This window comes from Nycticebus coucang, chromosome 14 (genome assembly GCF_027406575.1).
Source record: "Nycticebus coucang isolate mNycCou1 chromosome 14, mNycCou1.pri, whole genome shotgun sequence".
NCBI lineage: Eukaryota > Metazoa > Chordata > Mammalia > Primates > Lorisidae > Nycticebus > Nycticebus coucang.
In genome coordinates this window covers 3,468,610-3,492,720 of record NC_069793.1, presented here as the reverse complement: position 1 = coordinate 3,492,720, position 24,111 = coordinate 3,468,610, and the positions used below count along the sequence as shown (strand labels likewise).

The 24,111-nt window shown below is 51.3% G+C and overlaps 2 protein-coding genes and 1 long non-coding RNA gene across 6 annotated transcripts in view; 1 reads left to right on the top strand and 2 right to left on the bottom strand.

Moving 5' to 3' along the window:
- Positions 1 to 24,111, top strand: part of SPTBN2 (spectrin beta, non-erythrocytic 2) — a 42,583-nt gene that overhangs the window by 2,643 nt on the left and 15,829 nt on the right. For 3 of the 4 annotated variants that reach the window (XM_053561096.1, XM_053561094.1, XM_053561097.1), the window contains exons 2-14: positions 4,450 to 4,628; positions 11,260 to 11,411; positions 11,851 to 12,024; positions 12,793 to 12,884; positions 13,033 to 13,113; positions 13,422 to 13,537; positions 17,045 to 17,157; positions 17,290 to 17,477; positions 19,389 to 19,506; positions 20,316 to 20,474; positions 20,771 to 21,073; positions 22,326 to 22,479; positions 22,950 to 23,820. In XM_053561096.1, the coding sequence (XP_053417071.1) occupies positions 4,472 to 4,628; positions 11,260 to 11,411; positions 11,851 to 12,024; positions 12,793 to 12,884; positions 13,033 to 13,113; positions 13,422 to 13,537; positions 17,045 to 17,157; positions 17,290 to 17,477; positions 19,389 to 19,506; positions 20,316 to 20,474; positions 20,771 to 21,073; positions 22,326 to 22,479; positions 22,950 to 23,820 (2,678 nt within the window). In that variant the 5' untranslated portion in view covers positions 4,450 to 4,471. Of the gene's footprint in view, positions 1 to 4,449; positions 4,629 to 6,870; positions 7,271 to 11,259; positions 11,412 to 11,850; positions 12,025 to 12,792; positions 12,885 to 13,032; positions 13,114 to 13,421; positions 13,538 to 17,044; positions 17,158 to 17,289; positions 17,478 to 19,388; positions 19,507 to 20,315; positions 20,475 to 20,770; positions 21,074 to 22,325; positions 22,480 to 22,949; positions 23,821 to 24,111 lie in introns of those variants that run through there. The other variant, XM_053561095.1, reaches the window with a different exon arrangement.
- On the bottom strand, positions 2,157 to 2,699 carry LOC128564964 (coiled-coil-helix-coiled-coil-helix domain-containing protein 1). Its single transcript, XM_053561118.1, has one exon. It carries the CDS (start codon positions 2,676 to 2,678, stop codon positions 2,322 to 2,324), a length of 357 nt encoding a protein of 118 aa, XP_053417093.1. The 5' UTR covers positions 2,679 to 2,699; the 3' UTR covers positions 2,157 to 2,321.
- Positions 3,434 to 5,258, bottom strand: LOC128564968 (uncharacterized). The gene is made up of 3 exons (XR_008374186.1): positions 5,093 to 5,258; positions 4,042 to 4,215; positions 3,434 to 3,662 (listed from the first exon to the last, which is right to left on the bottom strand). It is a non-coding gene; the product is annotated as an uncharacterized LOC128564968 (long non-coding RNA).

Genomic DNA, 24,111 nt, shown 5'->3' with positions numbered 1-24,111 from the left:
GAGGGACACATAAACAGCTCACGTGCAGTGATGTGGCAAGTGCACTACTAGCTGCTGCTGAAGTGTTGTGGGAGCAGAGAGGAGGAGATGATCTGCTCTCTCTGAGGGAGGTAAAGAACTAATCAGGGGCAGGATATTGTAAGAGTACAAGGCAACCGCTAGCCTGGGGGATAGGATTTCTAGCTAAACACGCAGCTAAAACAGAGAGAAGGGGCATGCGGCTGAGTGGAGACTGCATCTGGCAGCACTTGGGTGTAAATTACAGCAGGACCCCAAGCCTGCAGCTGGCTGGGGTTGGCATTATGCTGGCACTAACAGTGTAAGCTACTTGGGCCCGGCCTTGAGGTCAGTAGCTAAGAATAAAGTACTTGTGAAACTGTAATCGGGATTAGCTACTGCACTGCCCCATTGCCATACTTCAGGAATCCTTGGAGGAGAATAAGGTTGAGTCTTCTCCAGCATTGGGAGGAGGGTATCATGAGGCTGGAGGTTTACTGGAAGTGGTGCTGGTAGACTAACAAAGTGTGAGCATAGAGACCCAGGTCACAAGTGAGGAGGCATCTGCTTAGTGAAAAGAAACCAGAAAGGATCTGTGTAGGAGAAACTCAAATAGAAAACTGTGGGAATCTGGAGCTGGCATCAGGGGCCATAGATAGAGAATGCAGCATATCATCCAAAAAGCCTGGGAACTGCAGAGCTGGAATGCTCAGAAACCAGCACTTAGAGATACAGATAGGACACCATGTGGAACATCCCCGGCACTGTTCACATGGACGTCTGTGGGAATAATGCCCCAGGTGTTATACATGTTGGCCTTCTGGGGGTCTGTGATCTAAAGACACAAGTGCCATTTTGGATCCTTATCTATATCACAGCATCCCTGGAAACTCAGGATGCAAAGCATATATGCTTCAAACTTGATTTGGTGAGAAGAACATTTAAGTGGCTGAGTTTTCATTTGGGAGAAGGGGAGTGTCCAGCTCCATACTTGAGACTCCACAGAGAGGATCTAACAGCTGTATGTCTCTGGAATGTCTGAATCCCATGCCTGGACCTCAGTTGGATCCCTTGAGAGGACCAAGTTGGATAACCAAAAAGAAGCAAAATTAGCTATTTGTGCAGCTAATGAGGGTCTCAGGAATACAGAAGTTGCGAGACAGGGTCAAATGGTTGGCTTCCTTACGTTTCTGTTCTTCGTGGAGTCCACAGATATAAGTCAGGGTTTGAAAACCTCAGACATCTTAAGAAGCCAGGCAGATGACATAGACGTGTGAAATGGCTGGGTAGAAGACAAAAGGGACCAGGTGGATGACAGATATATGAAGCAGCTGGGTAGGAGACAAAAAGGAATGGTGGGGTCTGTAGAGAAATGGGGCACGCAGGCCCACTTAAAGGAATCCAAAAGCAGTTATTGTAAACAAAACACTCTTGGGGGCTGGCCATAGTGGGTTTATGACTCCTAGTAAAAGAAAAGGGGTAATGGAACCAAAAATCAGGAAACATTGGGTGTAGATGTCATGGGGAGGAGGCCTGAGCCTGAGCATGGCAGCTGGTTACACGCCCTGGTCCAAAGGGCCCCGTGAAATGGAACTGGACTACTCTTCCATAGCAGCCGAGAGTATTAGGTAACTCCACTTGAGGTCATGCCTTGCCCACAGCATTCTTTGCTTGGGGTGATTCAACTCTGTCTAGAATTTAGTTTTACATAAATATTTACAGGACAAATTCAGAAAATCAGTTGGCGGTAAATGTGGCTTTTGAACAAGAAAGGAGTTCTAGCCTTAATGGAAATTAAGCTCCTTTCCCACTACAGACAGCCCCAGGTTATGAATGAGACAGGTTCTGTAGCTTTGTTCTTAAATTGAATTTGTACATAAGTTGGAACAGGTATATTTACCTATTACCCTGTAATAGCCTCCATTTGTAAGTGGGAGTCATAAGTCAGTCAGATGTTTGTAACTCTGGGAATAACCGTAATAGCCCCATTTGTAAGTGTGAGTTGTATCGTAAGCTGGATGTTTGTAACTTGGGGACTAGCTGTACAGGGGAAAAAAGCCCAAATCTAGGAACCTCATACCTTTACTCTCTTATGTCTCATTAATGCTATTCCCAGGAACATCTTTGTGGGCATTTTTTTCTTTTTTTTTTTTTTTTTTTTTTTTTCTCTTCAGAGGATTTTATTTCAAGATAAACCCAGACCATGATTCCAAAGGCTGAAAAAGGTGTTTTGCCTCATTCTACTCTTCAAAAGTGCAAACGTCTTTAAAATGTGCATAGTTCTCAGCAGATACAGTTCAGTCATTGAAAATGCTTTTCCATTTTCAGCTGAGGTGAGATTTGTTAGGAAACCTCTGTAACAATTTATTCAATTTCTTGGGAGGTAAACTCCCAGACTCTCCCAGGGTCTCCTGGATAGATCTCATCTTTCGGGCTTCCTGAGCCCTCGAAGCACAATCAAAGAAGCTCTGGATCTCTTTTCTGCATGCCTCGTCGCGGAATTCATTCTGCTTCCAGCAAGCCATCATCACCGACATCTCCGTAATACAGGTCGCCTCGCCCTTCTCCCGGCGCCGCTCCCCGACCCGGTTAGCTAGGATGAGGGGTTTGTTGGGTTTTAGTACAGGCTTCCGCGGGTGCCCAAGCCGCGCCAGGCGGCCCCGCAGGCTGGGCGTCGCCATTATGCACTGAGCTCCCCGTGGGCATTTTTTTCTTTGGGAAAAAGGGGAGGGCCGGACAACTCTGGCCTTCAGCGTCATGGAACCAGTTAATGAGAGAAGCCAAGTTCTGCCTTTGTGTGCCCACAGAAACACCTCCCTGCCTACCCGACTCTTCCCACCCACCCTCCTTTCTTGCCCAAACCAAACAAGAAGTTCTTCATACTTTCTTCCTTTCCAGAACCAGAAACCGCCAAGATCACAGCCTAGGAAGCAGCTCTCAGGATTAAACTGTCTTTGTATTTATTTGAGAGATACTAGGAAAATAAGAAACCCAGGACTTGGTGTTTTGTTAAAGTTATAGACCCAGCCCCCCATTCCTTTAATGTCTGCTCAATGCTGAATTACACAAGAACTTTGGACAGCAGAGGTTTTTTTTAAATCCTTGGCAGCTAATCTGAACCTTACTTGTTAGTTTTGAGGACAGAGTGTGTTTGCGTAAGTTAGAGTCGTAAGTAGTGCTGGCATTACATGGTCCAATTGTACATGGTCCAGATTTCCTCAGCCTGAGCTAGAGAAGGGAGCAATGGGTGCTGATCCCTTCAGGATGGTCAAGAGAGTTTAAATGTCCTTGGTTCCAGAGACTGTGATTAAGGACTTGTCCCCCAGAGTCCAAAAGAACTTCACTTCAAAACCCAGCTGCTCCTTCCAGCTGTGTAACCTTGAACCAGTGGCTTAACTTCTTTGATGCAGCTTCCTCATCTATGAAATGGGGATGACAATGGACCCTCAACCCATGGGGGTATGTGGTGAGGCAATGCATGTAAATGGCAGGGACACGTCACAGCTGACATTTATTGAGCACTTATTAAATATTCTCTGTAGCAAACAAAGGGCAGCCTTCCTGGGAACTTCGTGTGCACTTGCCAAACAGCGCATCTGCCCTTCTGGTGTATCATAGATGTTTCAGCTCAAGAGCAGAATCTGGGTCTTCTCATCTCAAATTATCTGCAGGGCATAGGATGAAGGGCAGTGACTCAGGACTGAGGCCTGTGTTGTGTAGGGGCTCAAAAGAGCTTGTAGAACCAGGGAATGAAAAACACTAATTTCTGCTCCTTACTGCCCCATGGGCCCCAAGTCTACTACCTCCATTACCCTGGCTATATAGACACTGCTGACTGGACTGCTGGAGCCTACCACCCTTTCCATGCCCCACCCACCTCTCTGGCTGAAGGCCCTTGGAGCCCTTCTTGTCCACCATTGCTGGGACACTGATGCCTTCCTTCTCCCTTATGTGCTTCTGTTTTTTTCTGTGCAATGTATTCAAATATTTACTGAGAACCTGCCTGTGTGAGGTACATACATAGGTAGGGAAGACATAACTTACAAGGTGAACGAACTGTTTCCATAAATTTGCCGGTTTTCAGTCTTGCACCAAGCGATTCCCCTCTGTGCAGGTGATCCCTCACCTCTAAATGTCAGACATGTGTGATTGTGGAGGAGGGCAGGCTGCAGACCCAAGGAACGGTTGATGTTGAAGCTCGGGCAGAAGTCAGTCCCCCTGCAGAATTTTTCCTTCTGTGTGCTTCTGTTGTATTCCTCTCCATGGCTTCCCCACCTTGGCTTCCCCCTTCCCACTGGGGGCTGCTTTACGCTGACCCAAAAAACTCCCAAAAAACAACCACAACCTCTGCCGCAAGAACAGAGCAGAGTGAGGGCAGAAAGCTAGAAGGACCTGGTGAGTGGAGGGCCTGGTGGCCCGAGATGCCCCTCACCAGCTGCATTCTCCTTGCAGGAGCAGAAAGCCATCCACCACCATGAGCAGCACTCTGTCGCCCACGGACTTTGACAGCTTGGAGATCCAGGGCCAGTATAGTGATATCAACAACCGCTGGGACCTGCCTGACTCTGACTGGGACAATGACAGCAGCTCGGCCCGCCTCTTTGAGAGGTCTCGAATTAAGGCACTGGCAGGTGAGGTCAGGGGAGGGCTGGGGAGATGTTGGTGAGAGTCATGTAACTTTATAGGAAGAACTTACTTTCTAAGCTGTTGCACTGATGTGGGAGACCCAGAGCACCCTATCAAGGCCCTGCTCCCCAAACCAGCCTGAAGAGCTGACTTCATGCAATGCAGAACATTCCCCAGCCTCTTTTCCCAAGCATAGAGAAGCAACAATGACCCCTGGACTGTCTCAGATGGCTAAAACCACTTCCTTCTCTGGCCTCATCCCTGAGTCATGTTCCTTCCTCCTTTTGTGCTCACTCTCACTGTCACTCGTGTCTCCACCCACCTCTCCTTTACTTTTCATCCCCTTGTGTGTCTTCCTCAATTTCCAGTCATTTCCCACACCTGCTCTCTCTCCCAGTCCATTATCCTCTCTGTCCCTCCCCATCTGTTCCTTCCACTTGCCGCCTGTTACTCCCATTATTTCATCTACCTGAACCCTGAAGCAGGTTCCCTCCGCCTGCAGCTGGTTTCGCAGCCGCAGCTACCCATTCTCCAGGTTCGCTCTCTGCCTCAGTCCCTGCCCCTCCCTGCAGCCAGGACTCTCCCCTTTGGCTCCTCTGAGCACAAACAAACCCGTCTGACGAGCCTCCCTCATTGGGGGGGGAGGAGTTGTCATAGCAACAGGAGTGCGGCTGCCACCTGACACCACTAGTGGCTGGCTCACGCACACACCCCAAGGCCACCCATCCAGTCCGGCTTCCCTCTTCCATCCCACCCTTGTCATTGCCACTGACTGCTGGCCACCCAACCCACTTCAGTGGGAGAGGTCCCAGCTGCTTCCCACCTGAGAGGCGGTGTCCCCAGTGGGGGTGGGGTGGCTCCTGGAAGAAGAGAGATTTGGAGGGAGGTTCCTGGACCTGGTCACATGTTTTACAGGATCACCCAGGAACGTTTTTTGTACAGATGCAGGTTCCCAAGCCCCTCCCTGGACACAGCGAATATATAATCTTTACACATATGATCCAGAACTCTGGGGTTTGCGAATGCTCCCCAGGTAGTTCTTTTGAGCCAACTCAGTGCCAGCGTGAGGACTCCCATGTGGCCATAGCTTTTGGTGACCCCTTCTCTCATTTTATTTGGGGCCTCACTGTCCTCGGTTGGTCTTCAGGGTGGCTTATAAAATATTCACATTGGCACTTCTGTAGACACGACAAACAGAAGTTGTGCATTATGGAGAATAGCATCTCTTTGAGGACGGTTCCTGCTACCCTGGTTTTGGATTTGTGTTGCCTCTAGGACTGTCATGATATCTGTGTGCATACCACATGTACCACCCAGACCTATTGCCATGTCTGTGCAGATGTGGCACATGGCACCCAGGACTGCCTCCATATCTGTATACATGACACATGCCACCAGTACTATCACCCATGTCTGTGCATATATTGGCACATACCACTGAGGACTGCCACCATGTCTGTGCACCATGACACATACCACCCCGTACTGTCACCATGTCTGCACACAGGCCACTTGCCACCGCCAGGACTGTCACCGTATCTGTGCACATGGTGCCCATGCCACCAGTATTGTTACCATGTCTGTGCACAAGTATGTGCCACCCCATGCTCTCACTAGACTGGGCTTTCCTGAAGAGGTGGCTATACATGGGCCTTGCCTCAAACCAGTAGGTGCAAAATAAATTTCCAATGAATGTAGATGGGGAGAGGCAAGTGTAGGCTGCAAGTGACAAAGGCTGAAGCCCAGCAAGAGCTAGGAATGGCATCTGGGAGATGTGCCCAGCAGGGGAGTGTGTGTGGAAGTGGGGGCAATGGCCTGGCCCGAGGAGCCCTGGTGGGCCCAGGGCAGGGAAGATGCAGGTACTGGAGGCGATGATAGCAAACAGGTTGCCAGTACAATAAATGCCTGATCCACAGATGAGGGGTCAAAAGTAAATGCCTAGCACAGTGCCTGGCTTTTTCCTCTTGGAGGATATTTCTGTTGCTGAGCTGGGGGTCAAAGCCTGCCCATGTCCTGGACAGGACCTCCCTGAGTCACCATGGCCACCTTGCCCAGCCCGCAAACCTTGGAAAGCAAGATTTTGCTTTGGGGGCCCCTATCTCGGGTATTCTGTATTCTTCGGCAACTGGGGGCCTGATGGGCGGGTCCTGGCAGCTCTTTCCTCCGTCCCCGCAGGGCCCGGCCCTGCCCCCGCCGGCCGGCTCCGCCCCCCACCCCTCCTCCGGCACCGTCCGACCTGTTTGTCTGGGGCCGCCTCTGTCTCCTCTCGCCGCGGCCAGGTGTGCCCGCTCACTCGTCTCAGGAGCTCAGACAGCTCCTAACTCTTTTTCCTCTCCTTGAAAGTCCCACTATCCTACAATCCCCGCACACGGGACCCCGGCCTCTCGGGACCCTCAGCCCAGGCCCCAGGGGGAGCGAAGCGGGGAGCATGCCCCTTGGGCCTTGGGCTCCGGAGAAGGCGGCGGCACCATGAATGGGGACGCGGTGGGCAGGGCGCACGGGAACGGCTCGCACGCGGCCGGCGACTTCCACTATGAGGCGGTGGAAGGGTCCCTGAGCCCCGGGGGCCTCCTGCTCTCGCCAGCCGCCTACGTCAACTCCTCTCAGTACTCCAGCGTGCTGGAAGGACGCTTCAAGCAGCTCCAAGGTGAGCAGATGGGACCCAGGGGGTCGCCTGTGTGCCAGAGGGGGCGCGGAGAGCACCAGAGCAGAGCCCCTGGGGCGGGACACTCGAGATGCAGTTGTTAGTGTGGGGAGACAGTGTGACAGGGCTTAGAGGGAATATTGGGAGTGGCCAGAAATTTCACGGAAGTTGACAGAACTGGGAAAGGTTCGGACCCACCAGCGTGACAGCATGGGAGAGTGTGACCGCCAGGTGCCCGCTGGGTGCTGTGTGGACAGAGGTTCCCGTCTGTGGAGGGAGTGTGGGGCATCGGTGCCAGCAACCAGGGAGGCCCTTTCTGGCGTCAGGATGGGATCGTTGGGGAGGGAGAAGGCCTGGGTAAGCCAGAGGCACAGGGACCTGTAGACCGTCTGTGTTTCCCTGGGCTTCCGAGTGGGCGCTGAATGTGCCAGGAGGCTCTGTGTGTGTTTGGGCACTGAGGAGAGTTTGTCAAAGGTGAGAGTGTGCAAGCAGGCCCAGGTGGATGCCCAAGCAGGTGTGTGTTCATATGGGCACAAATATTTAAGTGTATTTCTGGCAATCTCCATGTTTTGTGGGGTGTGTGTGTAATTTTAGGGATGTTGTGGAGTTTGGTGACGTGACACTCTGTCCTGGTACTTGGCTTTGCCCACTTTTTTTCTAGTTGCTGTTATTTCTACATCTTCCCCTCTTGTTCCACCTGTGTGCCAACATGGTTTCACCGCACTGTGCCTGGTATCAGGGCAGTCCCCCAGATCCAGTAAAAACCTGTGATCCGGGCCAGCCCCAGCTCAGGAGACCCTGAAAGGCCTAGGGACATGCTTGGTTCCACAGGTGCACTGGAACATAGGCCCATCTGACACAGTAATTAGGGACCCCAGGTTTGTGGCAGGCAGAGGGTGGAGGAATGGGTGTGGGTGCGTTGTGTCTGATGGGTGAGGCTCACAGGAATGTGAGATTTAGGGATGAGTCTTTCGGTTTCTGAGATGCTGGGGCTGAGACGGAAACAAAAGTGACCGTTCAGGCCCTGACTTTGTTGGGTCCTTACCCAGGGCTCCCTGTGGGCAACTGGCAAAAATCCTAGTGGCCAGGGTGGCTTCTGAGGGCTTGACACTTTTCCTTCACTCTGTCACTTATAAATTTTCTGATTTTTATTTTTCTATGGAACTTTACAGCATCCCTGCTTCAGTAGCTCCCCCTGTGGACCACCCGCAGGGCATTTCCTAACTTTTTTGAGATTGGCATCTGACTCTGCCTGGCTCCCCAACCCATGCGTTTCCTGGGCTCACTGTTTTCCCAGACCCAAATTTCAAGATCTTGTTTTTCTTCTTAGCATTGGGATGTTTGTGTCCTCTGGCTGGATCTGCTTGCAGCCAACTGAATGTACCCACCCCAGAAGCAGAGCGTGGCCCATCCTTCCTTTAAATTATCCTGCAGCCTCTATAGTGTCAGGTCCTAATGACTGCTTGGGAGAGCTGCTGCTGTAATTTAAGTCCACACCCTCTCCTTTGTCCACAACAGAAGGGAACAGCCATACCTGCTTCTGGTCCTGGGCAACTCTTGATTCTTCCTTGGGGTCAGATCACACCTTTATAATAGCCATTCATCAAGAGGCTATTTTGTGCCAGGCACCAAGTAGGGGCCTGCGTTATACATTTTGTCTCACTTAATCAGCACAAGCCCTTGTTGGAGTAGAAAGTAATGTGCCCCTTTTTTTAGTAGGGAAGTTGGGGCTCTGAAGGATGAAGTGACTTCTGCATGTCCCATACTTTCCAATGTCTTTCATCCTTTCTTCTCAAAGTCTATTTTCTGTCTCTCATACTTGTTCTTTACCTTGCTAACAAGCTCATTCTAACTTTTTAAAAATTAGTCAGAAACTTTTATTTTTAGGATACATGCATAAGCAATAAGTTGAATTTAAACATTGTGTTTGAAAGAGAATAAGATAAGAATGTACCAAAATATGTCCTTCCAGGGGTAAAATTTTCTAGAATAAGGTAGAAGTTGCACAGCAGCAGTTTTGACTTTTTTTTTTGAGTCAGAGTCTTACTCTGTTGCCCTGGGTGCGATGTGGGGTCATAGCTCAAGCCATCCTCTTGCCTCAGCTTCCCAGGTAGCTGGGACTACAGATGCCCGCCACAACACCCGGCTAGTTTTTCTATTTTTAGTGGAGACAGGGCCTCACTTTTGCTCAGGCTGGTCTACAACTCCTGAGCTTGAGAGATCCTCCTTCCTTGACCTCTCAGAGGGCTGGGATTATAGGCATGAACAACTGTGCCTGGCCTGAGTTAGGACTTTTAACAATATTCTGTTACATTGAAAGATATCCTGCCATACATCTTGCAAGAAAAATTTCTTTCAAGAAGGCTGAAGCCTAATCTGTCCTATACCCTTAAAAAATGGCCAGATCTTACACTCATCAAGTCATTTTGCAAATGAACAAATAGGATCACACAAGTTAGCTGATGCCATTGCAGCAAAGCACGGGTCACCATTTTTGTTTTCTGACCTTCAGGTTGAAATATTTTCCACTCTGTCCTTTACTCCAGGAGTTCATCTTCCTCTTTAAAAAAGCCCATACCATCAAATGCTTGCTTATTGTAACCGAAAAGTGCTCTGCAACATAAGCCATGTGTTGCTTTGTTTTCTTTCTTTCTTTTTTTTTTGAGACAGAGTCTCACTATGTCACCCTGAGTAGAGTGCCATGGCATCACAGCTCACAGCAACCTCAGACTCTTGGGCTGAAGCAATGCTCTTGCCTCAGCCTCCCAAGTAGCTGGGATTACAGGCGCCCAACGCAACACCTAGCTATTATTTTTTATTTTTAGAGACAGGGTCTCGGTCTTGCTAAGGTTGGTCTCGAACTCATAAGCTCAGGCAATTCACCCTCCTCGGCCTCCCAAGTGCTGGGATTACAGCCACCACACCTGACCAGACGCCAAGTTCTTAAAGGTTTTTTTCGTTAGGATTATTTCAAACTTTCTGGCTACTGTGCCTGGACGGGTACTTGTCCTGTACATCTGTCCAGGCTGTGAAGCCCTGGGCATGGTAACTGTTCAGCAGAGGTGAGTTCACAGGGTGACGTGAGCAATTGCTGGTTGTGAAGGTGACGTGGTGTTAGGAAGGCCTGAAAGCAGCATGGGAATGTCAAACCTGTTTAAACCGTTCAGGTTAAAATGTTCAAGTTAAGAGTAACACCAAGAGACAGGAAAGGAGATGATGTGCGACAAAGGTTTAATTCACCTATGTGAGGAAATCCCATGTGGCTAGAGGGCAGCACCAGGAGAAGCAAGCTGAAGACTGAGGGGAGAACACAACAATAAAAAAGTTAAGGGTCAACTCAAACTTCAGACGAACAGAGATGCCTCAGTTTGTATTCCTAAAAAGTCATTTACACTGATGTTGGCGCCTGTGGCTCAAAGGAGTAGGGCGCCGGCCCCATATGCCGGAGGTGGCAGGTTCAAACCCAGCCCCGGCCAAAACTGCAAAAAAAAAAAAAAGTAATTTACACTGTGATCTGTCAGATGTCGTGCTCACTAGGCCATGTCACCTCGGTGTCCCTGTGAGGGAGCAGGACTTTCAGTGGCCATGTCAAGCTCTGCAGCTCCAGCCGTTGGACAGCAGCACTCTGGCTCTACTGCATCTCCTGTCTTTCCTTTGAACTTTTCCCTGATTTTGGCATTTCTCTCTCCTTCTTCTTTTTATTTGGCATGGCTGGTACCCACTGCTGTCGCCCCTGCCACAGCCTCACCCAGTGACTGAGACACTCACTCCTGCTTCCCCTTTCCAGGCTTCAAAGGCTGTGGCGGCAGCGGTGGTAGAATCTCTCCCTCATTCCAACCTCTTTATTTCTCAGCTTTTTAAGTTACAGGCTTTCCTATCAACCATTTTCCACCCACCCCCAAGACCTCACTCCCTACCTCTCCCGAGGACCCCCACCTCACAACTGGTGTTTAGAAGCAGGCACGTTGTAATGACCCATGTTGCCGCCACAGATGAGCGAGAAGCCGTGCAGAAGAAAACCTTTACCAAGTGGGTGAACTCGCACCTGGCCCGGGTGACATGCCGGGTAGGAGACCTGTACAGCGACCTCCGGGATGGACGAAACCTCCTGAGACTCCTTGAGGTGCTTTCAGGAGAGACGCTGGTGAGCTGTGGTCTGGGAGGGAAGAAGCCTTAGAAACGGTGGCTGAGGGGACTAGCTGGAGGGATGGTCCTCAGAGTGACAGCACAGAGCAGAAGGCAATGGTCGCCTCTGCTCCGAGGACGGTTTATTTTGAGAGCCTTTGCTACTTGGGTGATAGAGGAGCATTGCTTCATGGAGACAGGAACAGTGGCCCCATTGAAAACATTTCTTTTTCCACCCACTCTGGGTGCAGTTAATTCCCTTGGGAATCTTAATCTCCCCAAGCCTCATTTGTAACCTCAGCCTTGGCTCCGTGAACTCTGGCCTATCCCCGGAGTCTGTCCCCACTTCCCGAGGGAGGTCATGGGAAGGTGTTCAAAGCAGGGTCCTGGGTGGGGGGGGGCCTGGGTAGGAAGGAGAGACCTAGGACCCCGTGCCATTTTGCTCTGTCCCTCCATAGCCAAAGCCCACAAAGGGTCGAATGAGAATCCACTGCCTGGAGAACGTGGACAAGGCGCTGCAGTTCCTGAAAGAGCAAAAAGTGCACTTGGAAAACATGGGTTCCCATGACATTGTAGACGGAAACCACCGTCTGACCCTTGGGCTGGTCTGGACCATCATCCTTCGATTCCAGGTACCCAGCACACTGTCACTCAGGCTGTTGGCCTGTGACTCAAGCAGTATAAACACAGCAGTCTGGGACCTTGTAGTGCAGTTGGCCAGGCTGCCATGTCCAGTGCAGATCAGTGGACTTGCATCATTAGCCAGGGCAGAACCCAGTTTGGGTGTTGTCAGACTACTGTAGCAAGTTTCTGTGGCCTGGCCTGTGTGCTGCTCACCTGCAGTAGGACTACAGGCTTGGCCATAAGGAACTGGAAGTTTTTTATAAACTGGTCCTTCACAGTGAGTTAGGGAACTGAATGAGGGGTGTGGTCTGGCCTCACTCCCTGGCTTCAGATTCGCTGCTTCCCTCAGGGGAACAGTCTCCCTGTCCCTTTTCATGCCCCAGTGTGCTAATGCCATCTTAAGGTTCCTTATCCCCCCACCCCCACCTTCCTCCCCAGTTAACCTTTCCTCCTTCGGGTTAACTGGACCTAAGCAGAGCTCCCCTAGTGTCACCTTTGAAAGTAGGCACTCAAAGTATTTACTCACCCACCAGTGGGTCCCCACCTGGAGGAACTCAGGGCACTTCCAGTCTTCTGCTGTCCTTCCCAATCTGCTATCTCCAGTCCCTTTCGCCCAGTGTTTCTTGGTCACTAGCCCAGGCTGAAAGGGCCCAGGCTCCATCTGATAAGCCCCATTACCACAGCCTAAAGAGCATTTCCTGGTGTTTGTCTGAGTGTCTCTGATAACACCAGGAGCCCCTGTCCTGCGGTGAGGGTCCTGTTCACTTCCTTCCTAGATCCAAGACATTAGTGTGGAGACAGAAGACAACAAGGAGAAAAAGTCAGCTAAGGATGCCTTGCTGCTGTGGTGCCAGATGAAGACTGCAGGGTGAGGACACCCCTGGGAGCCTAGGGCTTGGCAGCCCCAAGGCTGTGCATTAAACAAAAGACGGGGTCCAGGAATCACAAGCTGGTGACTGCCCCAAATCACAGACCAGGGCTAGGCCCTACTCACTAATTTCCTGGTCTCTGTGTAGGTATCCCAATGTCAATGTGCACAACTTCACCACCAGCTGGAGAGATGGACTGGCCTTCAATGCCATTGTGCACAAACACCGGTGAGGAGACCAGGCTAGCAGGCGTGTGGGAGCTACAGGGTTGGTTAGTGACCCAGGGCACACACATGTGGCCAAAGAGATGACATGAGCTACTTAGTAGTTACAGGAATGAGCGCTCAGGGAAGAGCGGAAGGTGGGGGGTGGAACACTGCACAGAGGACTTGGGGGTTGGGGCGAGGGCAGTGGGGGAAGCCTACTGCTGGGCACAGTTGGAGCAGTGGCTTAGGGGCATGGACTACAGCGATCAGCTCTTCCCCTTTAGAGTGTCAAATATTCCTGACACCTTCTGTCTTTCCTCTCTCCCCAAGGCCAGACCTGCTAGACTTTGAGTCCCTGAAGAAGTGCAACGCACACTACAACCTGCAGAACGCCTTCAATCTGGCAGAGAAGGAGCTGGGGCTGACCAAGCTGCTGGACCCAGAAGGTAGGAGGCAGATACACAAAGTGGACCAGCGGTTCCCAGGGGCCAGGTGTCAGGGGAGGGGAGGACTGAGACAGAGCAAGACCCTGTCTTTATTAAAAATAGAAAAACTAGGGTGGTGCCTGTGGCTCAGTGAGTAGGGCGCCGGCCCCATATGCCGAGGGTGGCGGGTTCAAACCTAGCCCCGGCCAAACTGCAACAAAAAATAGCCTGGCGTTGTGGCGGGCGCCTGTAGTCCCAGCTGCTCGGGAGGCTGAGGCAAGAGAATCACGTAAGCCCAAGCGTTAGAGGTTGCTGTGAGCCGTGTGACGCCACAGCACTCTACCCGAGGGCAGTATAGTGAGACTCTGTCTCTACAAAAAAAAATAAAATAAAATAGAAAAACTAGGTGGGCATTGTGGTGGGTGCCTATAGTCCTAGCTACTCAGAAGGCTGAGTTAGAGAATCAGTTGAGCCCAGGAGTTTGAGGTTGCCGTGAGCTATGACACCACAGCACTCTACCAAGGGTGACAGAGTAAGATTCTGTCTCAAAAAAAAAAAAAAAGTTTTGGTATTAGATAGTGGTTACCAATGTTGTGAATATACTAAAAACCCCTGAATTATATACTGTGTTTTATTTTATTTTATTTATTTATTTATTTATTTATTTTGAGACAAAGTCTCACTATGTCACCCCCGGTAGAGTACTGTGGTGTCACAGCTCACAGCAACCTCAAACTCTTGGGCTTACGCAATTCTCCTGCCTCAGCCTCCCGAGTAGCTGGGACTACAGGCACCATCCACAACACCCGGCCATTCTCTGGTTGCAGTTATCACCCTTGTCTAGCAGGCCTGGGCCAGGTCTGAACCCACCAGCCTTGGTGTATGTAGCCAGCGCCCTGCTCACTGAGCTACAGGCGCTGAGTCAATTTTATTTTATTTTTTGAGACAGTCTCAAGCTGTTGTCCAGGGTACAAGTGATCCTCTTGCCTCAATTTTTATGTTTCTCATAGAGATGGGCGTCTCACTTTTGCTCAGGCTGGTCTCAAACTCGTGAGCTCAAGCAATCCATGCACCTTGGCCTCCCAAAGTGCTAGGATTATAGGCGTGAGCCACTACACCTGGCTGAACTGTATACTATAAAAGGGTGAATTTTATGATTAGAAAAATTATATCTCAATTAGAAAAAATAACAAGAAAGGCAGCCCATGGCAGAAAGAGCCCTGGGCTGTGGATTGTGTCTCTGCCAGGCACAGAGGAGCTCTGTGACTTAGTGCCAGGTGCCTGGCCCCTCTGTAGCTCAGCTTCCTCATCTCTAAAAGGAGAAGACTGGTCTGCAAGGTTTCTAAGGGCCATTCTCATTCTAAAATGTTAGAATTCTAAATTAAACTACCTGACCTTGAGGTCTTACCCTCCCCAAGACTGGCCTAATCAGGGCTTCTATGGCTCTAACCATTTGCTCGTGGGATCAGTAGCAGCCGTGGGGCTCTTATTTTGTACCTCACTCTGCACTTGACTTTAGTTAACTTACTCCTCACAATACCCCTTTGAAGTCATACCATTATTATCTTCATTTATGAAAGAGATGATGGGCCTGTAAAGGTTGTACAGCTAGCATAGCACCAAAGCCCGTCTCCCCAGCTGCCTCTGGGGTAGCAGAGAGCAATCTTGGTGCTGCCAGAGAAGAAGAGAAGGACCATGCGACTTCCCTGTTGGGAAGCTCCCTGGGGAGATGGGGGTCTTGGCCATCTCTCCCTGTTCTCTATCCCCCTGTAGCCCCATCTCCTGTGCCCACTTAGTCCAGAACTACAAACATCAGCTAAGTAGTGATGTAAATAGGCCAAATACAGTGTTCCTTGTAGAGCTTTTGAGAAACATAGCTATCATACAGAACACAGAAGGAAAAGTTATGTACTCTGTAACTTTCTGAGTTGATTTCAGTGGCTCCCCCCAACCTGTGTGTTTCCAGAAATGGTGAAGAGGCTGGGCCCAGTGGCTCACACCTATAATCCTAGCACTCTGGGAGGCTGAGGTGGGAGGATTACCCAAGCTCAGGAGTTCAAAACCAGCCTGAGCAAAAGTGAGACCCCATCTCTACTAAAAATAGAAAAACTAGCCAGGTGTTGTGGTGGACGCTTATAGTACCAGCTACTAAGGAGGCTGAGACAAGAGGATCGCTTGAGTCCAAGAATTTGGGGTTGCTGTGAACTATGATCATGCCATGGCACTCTACCCAGGGCAACAGAGTGAGACTCGGTCTCAGAAAAAAAAAATAATAATAATAATGAATTAATTAATTAAAAAGAAAAAACAGAAATGCTGGGCAAGGTGCCTCACTCCTGTGATTCTAGCACTGTGGGAGGCCAACGCAGGTGGATTGCCTGAGTCAGGAGTTTGAGAACAGCCTGAGCAAGAGCAAGACCCCATCTCTGAAAAAAAAATAATAATAACCAGGCTTTGTGGTGGGTGCCTATAGTCCCAGCTGCTTGGGAGGCTGAGGCAAGAGAATGGCCTGAGCCCAAGAATTTGAGGTTGCTATGAGCTACGATGCCATGGCACTCTCTCAGGGGTAACAAAGTGAGACTCTGCCTTAAAAAGAAAAAAACACAAAACAGAAATGGTGAGGAGAAATGGCTTCTGGTTACAGTCACACCTTTAGGTAGAATAAAATCTTAAAAGAAAGCCTAGGGATATCCATCCTAAGTATGCACTAAAATAAAAAAAGAAGAAGAAAGCCCCAGGATTTCAAGTCATGGTCATCCTTGGTCTTGTGGGGGATGTCAGTTTGGCTTACAGGACACACTCTTCTTTGGGCCAAGCTTTGGGACTGAGGTTAGAAATGGCTTTGACAGTCTGGGTGCAGTGGCTCACGCCTATAATCCTAGCACTTGGGAGGCCGAGACAGGTAGATTGCCTGAGCTCATAGGTTTGAGACCAGCCTGAACCAGAGGGAGACCCTGGTTCTCTAAAAATAGCCAGGTGTTGTGGCGGGTGCCCATAGTCCCAGCTACTGGGGAGACTGAAGCAAGAGGATGGTATAAGCCCAGAAATTTGAGGTTGCTGTGAGCTATGATGCCACAGCACTCTACCAAGGGTGACAAAGTGAGACTCTATCTCTAAAAATTAAAATAAAATAAATAAAAATTGATTCAGGTGTGGTAGTGCATGCTTGTAATCCCAGCTGCCCTTTGAATCTCTTGATTCCTTAGACATCTTTCTGGCCTCAAAGTCCATGATCCATCCCTAAGGGGAAATGCTGTTATTTTTCTTGCTTTTACAAACAACTAACTTAGGTCTCCACTGGGAACACTGGGTAAAAGCCTTCTTGGGCTTCTGGGTTTTTATACTCTGCTTAGAGGGTCAGAGTATAAAAAAAGTGAGGTGTTTTTGTGCTCCCTTAATTCAAATAGCTGTTTATTTTGATCTAAAAGGGTCTGGAAAGCCTTGGAGGCCTAGGAGGGCCCCAGGCTTGGGGTAACTGGTTCGAGTTGTGGGTGACTTCTGCCTGACCTGAATGGCCCTTTTTCTTAGATGTAAATGTGGACCAACCAGATGAGAAATCAATCATTACTTATGTGGCTACTTATTACCACTACTTCTCCAAGATGAAGGCCTTAGCTGTGGAAGGCAAAAGAATTGGCAAGGTACTCCTTACCATGGGTCAGTAGGTAAAAAAGCCGGAGGAGGGCTGGCCCTGGGTACTGCTCCCCTGAAGTGTAGCTGCAGGACTGGGCAAGGGAGCCTATGCAGGGGCCGCCCACATCTCTGTCCGGTAGGTGCTGGACCACGCCATGGAGGCAGAGCGCCTGGTGGAGAAGTATGAGTCCCTGGCCTCAGAGCTGCTCCAGTGGATCGAGCAAACGATTGTGACCCTCAATGACCGGCAACTGGCCAACTCCCTGAGTGGGGTCCAGAACCAGCTGCAGTCCTTCAATTCCTACCGCACCGTGGAGAAGCCACCCAAGTAGGTGTTCCCTGGACCCTGCTCTGCCAAGGCATGGCTGCCTGACCTGTGTCCTCAGAGCAACCTGAGCCACGGCCACCTTCCCTGCAGTACAGAAATGCATCGGAGGCTTATTTTCCCCAGCTCAGAGCACTAGAAGTTTCCGCACAACATAGTTGTCACAAAATAATTCTTAAAAATCATTAGCCATGGGGAGCGCCTATGGCTCAGTGAGTAGGGCACCGGCCCCATATACCGAGGGTAGCGGGTTCAAACTCAGCCCCGGGCCAACCTGCAACAAAAAATAGCCAGGCGTTGTGGCGGGCACCTGTAGTCCAAGCTACTTGGGAGGCTGAGGCAAGAGAATCGCCTAAGCCCAAGAGTTAGAGGTTTCTGTGAGCTGTGACGCCATGGCACTCTACCAAGGGTGACAAAGTGAGATTCTGTCTCTAAAAAAAAAAAAATCATTAGCCATTTTTAAAAGTCATGCTGTGGAAGGTATTGCTACGGTATGTTGAGTCCCTGTAATCCCTCATAAGAGCAGGGCTCAGGGTATCACAGAGACCCAACCCCAGCATAGGGGCTGGATCTGAAAGCCAGGTAGCACCTGCAGCACAGGGGTGTGGCTGGTGACCTGAGCATTGGAGAAGCTCTTATCACCCATTTAGCAATTAACTGTTTCAAGTATGGAATTGCTGTGAAGCAATGCTTTACAGTACATGCTAGAACTTCTGAGTTTTTGAGTTCTTTTGGAGTTAATAATTGTTAGCCCCCAGACTAATATTAGCTCAGAAAACAGCTGTTGCTGTCCATTTCAAGGAATGCTTTGAGGTGTGCCCTTTGACCCAGACACTCCTCTTGTGGGCATTAAACAAAGATGTAGCTTCAAGGATGTTTACCAACACCACCTTTACAAAAGATAAATAAGTCCCGGGGCAGCCACTGGAGATAATACTGAAGAAATACATCATTTATCGACATGGAAAGATGGTCATGAAAAATAAGTGAAGAGGGCGGCACCTGTGGCTCAAAGGGATAGGGCGCCAGTCCCATATGCTGGAGGTGGTGGGTTCAAACCCAGCCTCGGCCAAAAACCACAAAAAAAAAAGAAAAATAAGTGAAGAAACAGGTCACAGAAGAGCCCTTTGTAGATGGCGGAGAACAAAGCACTGAGTGTTCAGGTTCCAAGTGCCTGAGTTCAAGTCCTGGCTCTGCCATGTAGCAGTTGTGAGCGTTGGCAACTCACTTAGTCTGTCTACGTCTTAGTTTTCTCATCTGAGAAATGGAGGTTATAAGAAGAGAATTTAGATGACAGTGAGAAGTAAGCTCATTAATGCACGTGTAGCCAGCGCAGGGCTCGCTCACAGTAAACGCATCCCTGGTAAACATATCCCTGATAAACATTTTGCTAGGGCTGCACTCTGACCCCATCCGTGCACACACAAGGACCACTTCCAAATGGGTTCAGTTGCTTTAAAATGATGTTCTTTTTGGTTTGCCAGTATTTTCTGGCTTTCATACAAAGAGCATGAATGCTTTAAGAAGGAGGCCGGGCGCAGTGGCTCATGCCTATGATCCCAGCAGTCTGAGAGGCCAAGGTGGATAGATTGCCTGAGCAGAGGAGTTCGAAACCAACCTGAGCAAGAGTGAGACCACTTCTCTACTAAAAATAGAAAAACCAGTTGGGCACTGTGGCAGGCACCTGTAGTCCCAGCTACTCAGGAGGCTGAGGCAAAAGGATCACTTGAGCCCAGGAGTTTGAGGTTGCTGTGAGCTATTACGGTGTTAACCATACTGTACTCAGGGTGATAAAGTGACACTCTGTCTCAAAAAGAGAAGGAAAATAACACAGGACAACCCACTTTGAAGAGGGAGGAGTCCTTGTGCCCAAGTCACCTTCAACTCTGACCCTGACCTGGCCTCCCACCTCAGGTTCACTGAGAAAGGGAACTTGGAAGTGCTGCTCTTCACCATCCAGAGCAAGCTGCGAACCAACAACCAGAAGGTCTACACCCCCCGTGAGGGCCGGCTCATCTCCGACATCAACAAGGTCTGCGGCCCCCACAGGCTCCAACCCTTCCAGCAGCCCCAGGGCCATCTGGATCTCCTCCAAGTCCTGCTGTCCCAGCCTAAAACTCGACCTCTCTGTCCAGCTGCTCACATGACCCCAGTCGTGACCCCTGCATCCTCTCACACACATCAGCCCTGCCCCCTTTATCTGACTCTCCATATAAGATCATGGAAGAAATTATCCCCCAGGTCTATTATCTCATTCAACATGTTCCCAACTCACTATTCCTACGTTTTTCTTTGTTGTTGTTTTTTTGAGACAGAGTCTCACTTTGTTGCCCTCTGGAGGGTGCTATAAAATCATAGTTCACAGCAACCTCAAACTCTTGGGCTCAAGTGATTCTCTTGCCTCAGCCTCCCAAGTAGCTGGGACTACAGGTGCCTGCCACATGCCTGGCTATTTTTAGAGACGAGGTCTCACTCTGGTTCAGGCTGGTCTCAACTGTGAGCTCAGGCAGTCTGCGTGCCTCAACCTCCCAGAGTGCTGGGATTGCAGGCGTGAGCCACCACTCTCGGCCCCTACTTTTTTTTTTCCCCACAATGTTTTAAGACTAGTAAAAGTAAAAGTAAGCCTCACCCACAGTCCTGCCACCACAAACAAATCAGTTTCTATCCTTCCTGCTCCCCGCAGCGAATGTCGTTTTTACCCAACTGTTTCTGTTTCTCGTCCTTTCACCACCAGCCTTCCATGGGTCCCCTGCTCTAAGCCTTTGTGGGACTTCCCATGTGCCCCAGTCCCCAACTCCTCCCCGCCCTGGCCCTTTCTCACCAGTCTGTCCCCACTTGCAGGCCTGGGAGCGGCTTGAAAAAGCGGAGCACGAGCGCGAGCTGGCCCTGCGCACAGAGCTGATCCGCCAGGAGAAGCTGGAGCAGCTTGCCGCCCGCTTCGACCGCAAGGCCGCCATGCGGGAGACTTGGCTCAGCGAGAACCAGCGCCTCGTGTCCCAGGCAGGGCTCGGGGTTCTGGGGGGCTCTGGGGATGTTCAGGCTGGTCAGGAGAATTGGGTGGGTAAGGACTTCTGTAGGGTGAGGATGTGATGAAACAGGAAGTCCATCAAGTAGGTGAAAACAGATCCAGAGACTTGAACAGGAGAGGCTTAGTGAGGCAGGACCGAAGGGGATGGGAGGAAATTAGCCACTGTGTGCAGCTGGCATCTTGCAGCCGGAGCACTTTGAGGGACAGAAAAGAGGGCAGAGGCACTGTCCCTTGGTTCTCAGGCCTCCCTGTCCTGCCCCCTACACAGGACAACTTTGGGCTGGAGCTGGCAGCAGTCGAGGCAGCAGTACGGAAGCACGAGGCCATTGAGACGGATATCGTGGCCTACAGTGGCCGGGTGCAGGCGGTGGACGCAGTGGCCGCAGAGCTGGCAGCTGAGCACTACCATGACATCAAGCGCATCGCCGCTCGGCAGCACAATGTGGCGCGACTCTGGGACTTCTTGCGACAGATGGTGGCCGCCCGACGGGAGCGGCTCTTGCTCAACCTGGAGCTGCAGAAGGTGTTTCAGGACCTGCTCTACCTCATGGACTGGATGGAAGAGATGAAGGTACCAGGGGCTCGCCCTGGGGCTGGTGGTTGAGAGCCGAGGGGTCAGCTGCAGGCGCAGTCATGCACTCACCCAGCCAGTCTGTAGAATGTGTGTGTGGGGGACCTGTCCCCAGCTCGGATGAACAGGGCGGGCAGGGGCATGTCCACCAGGGGCTCACATCCCAGCAGGAGGAGCCTGATCCGTGGCCACCAGCCCCCGGAGGAAGTTGGGACAGGTAGTGTAGTGGGGTGATGCGTGCGGCCTGACTGAGACGTTGCCATTTAAGCAGAGAGCGGAGCAACATGAGGAGCCAGCCGCACAGGGAGGTGTGAGGAGAGAATGTTCCAGGCAGCAGCAACAGCTGGGCAGAGCCCTTACCTGTCCAAGTGTGGCACGTCCCAGATCAGGTGGAAGTCCTGAGGGCTGTGAGTGAGGAGAGAGGCCGCGGGCTAAGATAGGGGCACAGCAAGCTGGCTAGGGCCTTACAGACCTGTCAAAGGGCTTGGGTTTTATCTAAACAACAAGGAGACTTCAGAGTGACTAGAAAGTTTTAGAGCAGTGGTTCTCAGGTTCTCAACCTCTGTGTCGCGACCCCTTTGGGAGTCAAATGACCCTTTCACAGGGGTTGCCTGAGACTATCCTGGGTATCAGAAATTTACATTATGATTCATAATAGTAGCAAAATTACAGTTAGAAAGTAGCAACGAAAATAATTTTATGGGTGGTGGATCACCACAACATGAGGAACTGTATTAAAGGGTCACGGAATTAGGAAGGTTGAGAACCACTATTTTAGAGCGAGAGAGAGACATGATTCTGCCTTCTGTTTCTAAAAAGTCATTTTGGCTACTCTGTGGAGAAGGTCTGTGGGGAGATGGAGTGGGAGGAGAGAGCCCCATTAGAGGCTGTCCCAGTCTGCTGGGCAAAAAGTGGGCCTGGGGTGGTCTGGGAGAGGCACCAGACGCAGGCAGAGCTGTGGTGCTGGAAGAGTGTTAATTCTGAGGTCAAGGTGAGTCACAGCAAGGCTCCAGTAGTGGGATTTGGTGAGAAAATTGTTCCATGGGAGAAGGTAAGGATGAGGAGGCCAGCTGCCAGCACAGAATGGGGTGTCCCTATGTGTGTGAATGAGCAGGTGTGTTCATGGGGTGCAGCCCTTGGATCCCCCACAGAGGTAGGGAGGAAGACACGTCAGTGACCTTAGCTCAAGTGCACCTGGCTGGGAGGGAACCAGGCACCACTGAGGTGGGCTCTGGCGGCGTGTGCCCTGCAGGGCCGGCTGCAGTCTCCTGACCTGGGCAAGCACCTAGCCGGCGTGGAGGACCTGCTACAGCTGCACGAGCTGGTAGAAGCCGACATCGCCGTGCAGGCCGAGAGGGTGCGGGCTGTGAGTGCCTCTGCTCTGCGCTTCTGTGACCCCGGCAAAGGTGAAAATCCAGGGAAAGCTCTGGAAGGGGGCCGGGTGCCGTGGCTAACGCCTATAATCCTAGCACTCTGGGAGGCCCAAGCAGGTGGATTGCTTGAGCTCAGGAGTTCCAGACCAGCCTGAGCAAAAGTGAGACTCTGTTTCTACTAAAAACAAAACACTGAAGCAAGACGATAGCTTGAACCCAAGAGTTGGAGGTTGCTATGAACTAAGACGCCATGGCAATGTACCCATGGCGATAGCTTGAGACTCTTTCTCAAAAAAAAGAAAGCTCTGGAAGGGGAGGGGGCCTAGGAGGGAGAACTTGAAGAGCTGGGGCAGAAGACAGTAAAAACCTGGGGACAGGAAAGCTTGTGGGTGACATAGCTAGAGCTAGGGTCCAGATCCTGAGAGAGTGGGGTGAGGGTCCATGCTGGGGTGGGTGGGGAACAGCAGAGGGCTGGCCCTGACCTTCTGCTGTGACTTCCTCAGAGTACAGACCTTGCGACCCACAGCTGGTATCAGAGCGGGTGGCCACCCTGGAGCAGAGCTACGAGGCACTGTGCGATTTAGCAGCCACCCGGCGGGCCCGGCTGGAGGAGTCCCGGCGCCTGTGGCGTTTCCTTTGGGAGGTGGGCGAGGCCGAGGCCTGGGTGCGGGAGCAGCAGCACCTCCTGGCCTCAGCTGAGACCGGCCGTGACCTCACTGGCGTCCTCCGCCTTCTTAATAAGCACACGGCCCTGCGGGGTGAGATGAGTGGCCGGCTAGGGCCCCTGAAACTCACCCTGGAGCAGGGCCAGCAGTTGGTGGCTGAGGGCCACCCTGGGGCAGGCCAAGCTGCCGCCCGTGCAGCTGAGCTGCAAGCCCAGTGGGAGCGGCTGGAGGCCCTGGCCGAGGAACGCGCAGAGCGGCTGGCCCAGGCCGCCAGCCTCTACCAGTTTCAGGCAGATGCGAATGACATGGAGGCCTGGCTGGTGGACGCACTGCGCCTGGTGTCCAGCCCTGAACTGGGGCACGATGAGTTCTCTACACAGGCCCTGGCCAGGCAGCATCGGGCCCTGGAGGAGGAGATCCGAGGCCACCGTCCAACCTTGGATGCCTTGAGGGAACAGACTGTGGCCCTGCCTCCCGCTTTGAGCTGTTCACCTGAGGTGCAGGGCAGGGTGCCCTCCCTGGAGGGGCACTACCGGACACTGCAGGCCCGGGCAGGCGAGCGAGCCCAGGCCCTGGAGGCCGCGCTGTCGCTCTACACTATGCTCAGCGAGGCTGGGGCCTGCGGGCTCTGGGTGGAGGAGAAGGAGCAGTGGCTGAACGGGCTGGCTCTGCCCGAGCGCTTGGAGGACCTGGAGGTCGTGCAGCAGAGGTAAACCCCACAGACCCCACAGGCTCCACAGGCCTGTGACCTGGGGGCCGGATGTGGGGCTGAGCCTGCCGTGGCTGTCTGTCAGCCCTCACATTGTCTCTTTTTTAGTTTTAGTGAAAGATGTTATACATACAAGTAGAGAACATTTTGGAACAAACCTTTAAAGCCATCTCCCAGACTTAGTTGTGGTCGGTGTCTTCTTGTACTTGGTCTATACCTCGTTTTTACAAAGCACATCCTCAATATTATCACTTCACTCCCACATGCTTCAGTCTGTGTCATCTACAAACT

Excerpts from the sequence above, each read along its gene's own strand:
- LOC128564964 (XM_053561118.1), bottom strand. The coding sequence starts at position 2,678 with ATGGCGACGCCCAGCCTGCGGGGCCGCCTGGCGCGGCTTGGGCACCCG.